Source organism: Eurytemora carolleeae, unplaced genomic scaffold (assembly GCF_000591075.1).
Source record: "Eurytemora carolleeae unplaced genomic scaffold, Eaff_2.0 scaffold715, whole genome shotgun sequence".
NCBI classification, from domain to species: Eukaryota; Metazoa; Arthropoda; class Copepoda; order Calanoida; family Temoridae; genus Eurytemora; species Eurytemora carolleeae.
The window spans coordinates 157,626-164,961 of record NW_019396723.1 but is presented as its reverse complement, the minus strand read 5'-3'; the positions used below and the strand labels follow the sequence as shown (position 1 = coordinate 164,961).

At 33.4% G+C, this 7,336-nt stretch overlaps 2 protein-coding genes across 2 annotated transcripts in view; both read left to right on the top strand.

The window, feature by feature from the left end:
• LOC111707819 (uncharacterized) overlaps positions 1-1,560 on the top strand; it is a 9,133-nt gene extending 7,573 nt beyond the window's left edge. Inside the window, exons 13-16 of the mRNA XM_023480980.1 lie at positions 50-157; positions 369-743; positions 1,125-1,207; positions 1,403-1,560. Of these exons, the coding sequence (XP_023336748.1) occupies positions 50-157; positions 369-743; positions 1,125-1,207; positions 1,403-1,547 (711 nt within the window). The 3' untranslated portion in view covers positions 1,548-1,560. The remainder of the gene's footprint in view (positions 1-49; positions 158-368; positions 744-1,124; positions 1,208-1,402) is intronic.
• Positions 1,561-2,228: 668 nt separating this feature from the next.
• Positions 2,229-7,327, top strand: LOC111707817 (thioredoxin, mitochondrial). The gene is made up of 6 exons (XM_023480977.1): positions 2,229-2,658; positions 2,934-3,054; positions 3,799-3,881; positions 5,150-5,232; positions 6,696-6,740; positions 6,925-7,327. The coding sequence occupies exons 2-6, from the start codon at positions 2,938-2,940 to the stop codon at positions 6,999-7,001; spliced, it is 405 nt and encodes a 134-aa protein (XP_023336745.1). The 5' UTR covers positions 2,229-2,658; positions 2,934-2,937; the 3' UTR covers positions 7,002-7,327.
• Positions 7,328-7,336: the final 9 nt, after the last annotated feature.

The following is a 7,336-nucleotide window of genomic DNA, read 5'->3' as shown; positions in this document are numbered from 1 at the left end:
GGGGGGGGGGGGGGGGGAGGGTATTAAATGATGTAGAATCCTGGATTAGGGTTTGATTGAACCTGTTCTTCGAAATATCCTCGACACCCTGCAACAGGACAGCCTTGAGGCCGCCCTAGTCTCCCTTGGCCTCATCATAAATCCAGCCTCAGTTCAGGTATGCAGATTACAGGGAAACATATTGTTGAAGAATGTACAGTCCTAAGTCATCTCAACGCTTTTTAATGAAATGAATTCCTATTAATGAAGAGGCATTTCAAAAATTGTTTTCTTATTGCTATGTATGTTGTATGCTGAAACTTTATTGACCAATTTATCAAGTTCAATTTTTCTTCCTCCTTTTCAACTACATATTTCAACTATTTCAGATGGTCCGTGTGGGCTCTGATTGTGCTGAGCTGAATCCTGGACTAACCCTGACGAAACGGTTTTCTAGTAGTCCTCTCTCCAGGGAGAGCTCTCTAGCAGCTTCAGGTCTGAACCTGTTCAAGACTAAGATCGGAGCAGATATGAAGTTCGAACTGAGACATGATACTCTGTCTCCGCTCTCCTGTACAGATACTCTCAACCCAGAAGAGGTGATTCACACAGAGACTGTTCAGAGTATCCCTGCGCACCGTGTAGTAGTGTGTGCGCGTTGTCCCTGGTTCCTGCGCGCGCTGACAAGCGGAATGCGGGAGGAGAGAGAACGGAAAATTGTTCTTCGAGACTGCGACTTTGGCACCTTTAACCTATTTCTCAAGGTAATATTCGGGGCTCCATCTTTGTATCTGTATTTTGTTAAAATTATTATTTTTCACTTGGTTACGAAATTGAATTAGTGGGGTTTATATTTTGCTAAACTCATTTATACCGTTATGTCGCAAATGTTTGCACATGGTACGGCAGGTACACGTGCAACCAATGTCAAGGGTTTATTTTCTTTTTATCGCTTTATTTGGGGAAAATTAAACTTAAGGAGGTAAAAAAGATTGTGCATACCCTTCACCTGAGATACAGAGAACAGGAGATTAGTTAACGACCTTATCCCTGGTGTAGAATAATCTCCGTCCATCCCCCCCCCACCCCCCCCTCTTAAAATTTTTTGAAGTCTCGAAAAAGAAATTGAAACAAATACTTTTCAGTTTATATATTCTGGACTCCTGGATCTCAACTTGTCCGATCTCTCTGCGCAAACTTTAGCTGATCTTTTATTGTTAGCGGACAGGTATAAAATTATAGAATCTCTAGCAATTTAAATCCAAAATTTCGATTATTTGTCATGAAATTGGCTGGTATTTCTTAAAGACGCCAAACCGCATTAGGCTTGTGCGGTTTTTACTTCTAGTTTTACGATCGCAGAGGAAAACTGTTTTTTGGAAAATAGGGGAAAGTGTTAGAAATATACATATATATGATGTAGGTATGAGCTGGATGACCTCCTGGTCTGTTGCGAGAGTTCTCTCTGCAATAAATTGGAAGACGATAATGTGTTTTCCTTTCTTGTCCTTGGAGATCAGTTCAATACACACAGGTATTCACAATTAAAGCAGAGGGATACAGGCTGACCCACACTAAGGATGAAACTTCAGAGACGATTGTACGGAATTTTTTTAGTCCTTTTTCTTTCTTTCAGGGTTCAAATCGTCATATTCATAGTTTTGGGTCGTCTTTACATTCTCATCCTTTGTGGTTAACCCTTTATGTATGGCTCAACACGTAACTATTTTTTATTGTTAGTTCCAATTTCGTTTTTTTCCCAATCGTTCCATCCCCGTTCCGATCCGGTTTTTGTTTTAATGAGCTCGAGAACGGTTTCAGCTGTTTGTTAACCATGGTTAATTGTTAACAGTAGTTGATTGTTAACTATGTCTTATCTTTTATGCTGTTAACTGTTTAAAAGTGGGCCAATAATGTCGTAAAAATTTGACCCTACCCAGTATCCATCTGTATATTTCACAGTTCGAAGGTATAAGTTTTAAATAGGTTCATTCGGCCAGTGCTTAGGATCCATTTAATTTTGATCCGGATCCTGGATCCGCAATGGAAAAAAAATTATCCGGATCCATGTTAAGTCCATAAAATTTGCTGATTTTTTTTAACAAAGCAGAATTTACAAGTTTTTCTCTCTTAATTATTTCGCTTATTTTAATGCTAAAACTTAATGAACCATTCAGCAATCAGGAAATTTTTATAATCTCTCTTTTTTCAATAGTTCAGATTTGGGGTTTGAGAGAAATTTTTTGCAGTTTTTTGTTGAAATCTTGCGGATCCAACGGATCCGGATCCTAAGCACTGCCTCCGGCAATACACAACATGGATTTCTTAGACCACTATTTACGATATAAAATATCGTTTGTTTCAGGCCAGGATCTAAAGAGACTGATGAAACGGTAGATTTAGACAATCCCAACAATGCTAGGGACCCTTTTACTAACTTTAAGTACATAGACGGGGATCCCTTCTTGAACGATCCACTTAGAGAAGACTGGTCCCACCGTCAAAGCAATTCTGATGATCCGTTTTTATTGAAAGATCCGTGAATCTAAAATTGGGTTCAAATTTAAATTTACAGCTCCATCTGATGGAATGAGTACAGACCGGCATCATGGCTCAAATTTGCTCACGAGTTCAACGTTAGGCTTTAACTATTTCAGCTGAAAAGCCTTGATTTGAAAGGTATTGTGACGGCATACCCCGGGAGCTATTAGACAATCCCTGAATTCTAAAATTTGAACTTTTAAGACCAATTTGTAAGTTGATAGCTTTACCAAACATTTTCTAATTTTATTTATTAATTTATTTATTTATTTTTTATTTTTGTAATGGGTAGAAAAAATTCTCCAAAAAAAAATAAATCTGTGATATTTATTTGTTTATCTCTGTTTTGTGATATCTTTTTCCAGTATTATTTGCATTATAAAACTTAGTTTATAAAATTTATTAAATTCTAGAAAAATGTTGAGCACACACCTGTTGAGATTGACATGCAGAGCTGTCCCGGCGCGCGCGCACCTTTCACTGAGCGCGCTCAAACCAGCTGTTTATGCCATTCAGAGTGAAGAAGAGTTTAAGGTAAGGAAGGATATATATTTTTACAGAAAATATGATGATCTTGGGAGATAAATAAAAATTGGACACTGTCAACTTCTATCAAAAAAATTATTCTTCTTCAATAATCAAATTGATTGATTTTGATTTGTTTTCTATCTACTTTGATTTGGTTTGGTCTGATAAAATATTCATTTCTCTATATATTATAGCTTTTTGCTCATGCATATAAATTTATTTCCTTTTTTCCTATTTTTTATTAAAATGTGAAATTTAAAAACTGAAATATATAAAACGGCTGGACTAAATTGGCTGGTTTTTTTTGGTTTTTTAGTGAAAGCCATGGGTGCCCACCCTTCCAGAGGGTATATAAAGGCTTAAAAATTCGATTTTTTTATTTTAAATTGATTGTTTTTGATTTGTTTTCTATCTACTTTAATTTGGTTTGGTCGGATAAAATATTCATATAGATATATATAATATAGCGCTTCGCTCATGCACATAAATCTATATCCTCTTTTTTTATAAAATGTGAAGTTATAAACTGAAATATATAAAACGGTTGGACCAAATTGGCTGATTTTTTTTAGGGAACCCATGGGTGCCCGCCCTGCATGGGGTAAACGGGCATAAAAATTCGATTTTTATTTAAATCGACATTTTTTAATCTTAATATTTTTCAGAAATCTTTATGTTTTCAACAAAAAAAATTTATTTCACTGGTAACGCCGGGCATTATTATTATTAGTATTAGTATAATTGTTGTAGAGTAAAGTGCTTGGTGGAAGTAAACCTGTAGTAGTGGATTTCAGCGCTACCTGGTGTGGACCTTGCAAGATGCTTACTCCCAGGGTAGTTCACATAACAGTAGACAATTAAATGTAACCTAGAACTTTCTTGCTTTTTTTCATGGCAATCGAATACTTCTGTACTAGATTTATTTAAGCAAACTCATTGTATTAAATCTGCCACCCCGAGGAAGTCAATTTCATGGATTTTCTTTAAATTTTGCACACCGCTAGCAATCATGTTACAAGAAAATATCAAATCCAAAATTTCAGGCTCCTGTGACCTCTGGTTACTGAGTTATGGCTTACTAAAGTTCCAGCCTCAAGGCAATTTTTGGCCTGACCTTGCATGCTTTAATTGGTGTTAACTTTTTTGTTAATGAAGATATCAAGCTTATTTTAACGCAATTTTTTATTATTTAAAAATTTAAAAAAATTACAATTATCATATGCTGAAAAATTGTGTCTTTATTTTTTTACTTTGAGTTTTTTTATGAGTGTATCCTCCGATTTTCTCTAAATAAAATTCAGAGATTTTATTTTTGGCTTTTATTGGAGCTTGAGCTTTTTTAACCACAATTTTAGTACAAAATATTTTACTACAGCGGTCTTTACACTTAGTAAAGTTGTCTTGTTTGCTTGAAAAATAGTCTCAGGGAAAGCAAATTTTCAAAAAATATCCCATAATTAAGGTTAAAAAGCACTAGCTCTAACAAGTAATGCCAAAAATGAAACTTCACATGATCATGAAATTCTTCATAGGAAATCTCTAAAAAAAAAAAAAAGCGAACATTGGAGGATACCCTCATTAAAAAAATTGCGGTCAAAAGATATAAATGCAATTGCTGAGCATATGCAATTTGTAAAATTAAAAAAGATTTAAAAAATTAGAATTTAGTCTTTTTGTTAGTGGTAATAAAGTGGCTTCAAAATTAGCTTGATAAAAAGTTACAACTAATTAAAGCATGCGAGGTCAGGCCGAAATTTGCCTCGAGGCCGGAACTTCAGGAGGCCATAACTCAGTAAACAGAGGTCACAGGAGCCTGAAATTTAAATTTAATATTTTCTCATAATTATGTATGCAAAATATCGTGACATTGATTGATTTCCATGATCTCCAAAAACTGGCTGAGTTCATAAATTGCCGTATCCGAATGTTTTGCTGAAATATTATTAGAAGCTGTAGGTTGATTATTACACGACCGAACTAAATAAAATATCTCCATTTAACGTTGTGTTGGTCATTTAAATGTTTAAAACTTGTAAGAAAAGCATATTTATTATTTATTTTGTTTCCTTCCTTGATTTGTTGTGAACTAATGATTTAACAGACTTGAAGCAGCAGTAGCAGCTACTGAAGATGCTGTTGATCTAGCTATAGTGGATATTGATGATTTTTCAGATCTTGCTTTAGGTATACTATAAATTAGAAGGAGACAACGAACTAGCACAAGTAGATATAGAAGTAGACAAAGAATAAGTTGAAGTAGCTATGGAACTAGCAGACGTAGTTATAGAACTAGCAGAAGTACATAGAATTAGCTGAAGTAGATGAGGAATTAGCAGAAGTAGTTATGGAACTAGCAGACGTATTTATAGAACTAGCAGAAGTAGCTATGGAACTAGAAAACGTAGTTATAGAACTAGCAGAAGTACATAAAGAATTAGCAAAAGTAGTTTAAAAAACGAGCAAAAGTAGACGAAAGAGCCAGCAGAAGTTGATATAAAACTAGCAAAAGTAGATATAGAAATAACAATAGTAGATACAGATGTTGCAATTATATAAAGAGATATAGTAACAGTAGAAACAGATTACAGAAGCAGCCAAAGTAGATATAGATATAGCAATAGTAGATGTAGATTAATCAATTGTAGATGTAGACTCATCAATAGTAAATGTAGATAAATCAATAGAAGATATAGATTCAGTACTAATAGACTAGATACAGATCTACAAAAAGTTTATATAGATATAGCAAAAATGGATAATACAGATAAAGCAAAAGTAGATACAGATATATCAATAGTAGATACAGATACATAAATAGTAGATACAGATATAGCAATAGTTGATATAGATAAAGCAAAAGTAGATTTAGATCGAGCAATAGTGATACAGCTAAGAGTAGATACAGATCTAGAAAGAGTAGATACAGATTTAGCAATAGTCGCTATAGATCTAGCAATAGTAGCTATCGATCTAGCAAAAGTAGATATAGATCTAGCAAGAGTAGAAACAGATTTAACATGAGAAGATATAGCCATAGTTGACATAGATAAAGCAATAGTAGATACAGATCAAGTAATAAAAGATACAGATCTAGCAAGAGTAGATACAGATATAGCTATAGTAGATACAGATATAGCAATAGTAGATAAAGATAATTTCTCAGATGATAATATCTAGCTTAAGGATATTAAGTAGCACCAAATAGATTCTAGTACAATAGAGGCCAACTTAGAATTTGTACACTCTCAGTACAGTTGTATTCTGTCGTCACAAGTGTCGTCAGTTTTTGTGTCCGACAAAATTATCAATAATAGTGATAATTTTAGAATAAAGTGCTTTTCTTACAATAAAATTAGTGCAATTTTATGTGTTCTTTAGTCTCTGTTTTTAAACTTTTTTATTTAATGTTGGAAAACATGTATCTAATGTGAGACAATTTCGTTTTCCTTGTTATATTTGACACTTGTGTCGTCGTGTATAATTGGTTCATTTCTCTGTTGCCACCTATTGTACTTGATAATCTATTTGAGTAGCACTGGTTTTAGCAATGGTTTATAATGAAATGTTGCAAAAATCTTAAGAATTTTTTCTTCAGATGGTAAAAAAGTATTTTTTTTTTTATTTTGATTTTGTGATTTTCTTTTTAGAGCACGACGTGAGCGCAGTTCCTACTGTCATTGGAGTTAAGAATGGTAAGTGTTGCATAGAAAATTTCGTGGACTACAATTAATAAAATTAATGGTTTGATTTTGTGAATTTTTATTTGATTTGATTTACTTCATTTTTATTTTTGGAGTAGAAGTTGATACATTTATTCATTTAAAAGCTATTTTCATCACTTAAATAAACCTTTCTTATCTATTATTGTTGTTCTAGGAGCGATCGTTGATCGTTTTGTTGGTCTGATCGACGAAGATCGTTTGGGATCGTTCATCGGGAAACTTAAGGAATAAATGCGGATGTCTGTCAAGAAATTAGCAGTACTCTTCTGTACTGTACTATATCATACACCTGTAAAATTGTACATTGTACAATGTACATAAAATCTAAATGAAGTACATTGCACAGTTTTAGTCTAGAATTTCTAAAATTGACAGTGAACATAAATAGTTATTACTCAAATTTGCATATTTCAAAATTTGCAATGTTCTTATTTTTTAATTATTGATTTAAAATATTACATATAATTGTAGACTGGCATTTTAATTTCACAATAAGTTTAAATAAGTTGAATCTTAAATGTTATTGTTTAGGCCTAGCAACTTGTTAACTTGGCGTAGAACTTGTC

Coding starts and splice junctions, on each gene's coding strand:
- LOC111707817 (XM_023480977.1), top strand. CDS start 2,938: ATGTTGAGCACACACCTGTTGAGATTGACATGCAGAGCTGTCCCGGCG. Junction 3,055..3,798: donor AGAGTGAAGAAGAGTTTAAG/GTAAGGAAGGAT, acceptor TAATTGTTGTAG/AGTAAAGTGCTTGGTGGAAG. Junction 6,741..6,924: donor TGTCATTGGAGTTAAGAATG/GTAAGTGTTGCA, acceptor TTGTTGTTCTAG/GAGCGATCGTTGATCGTTTT.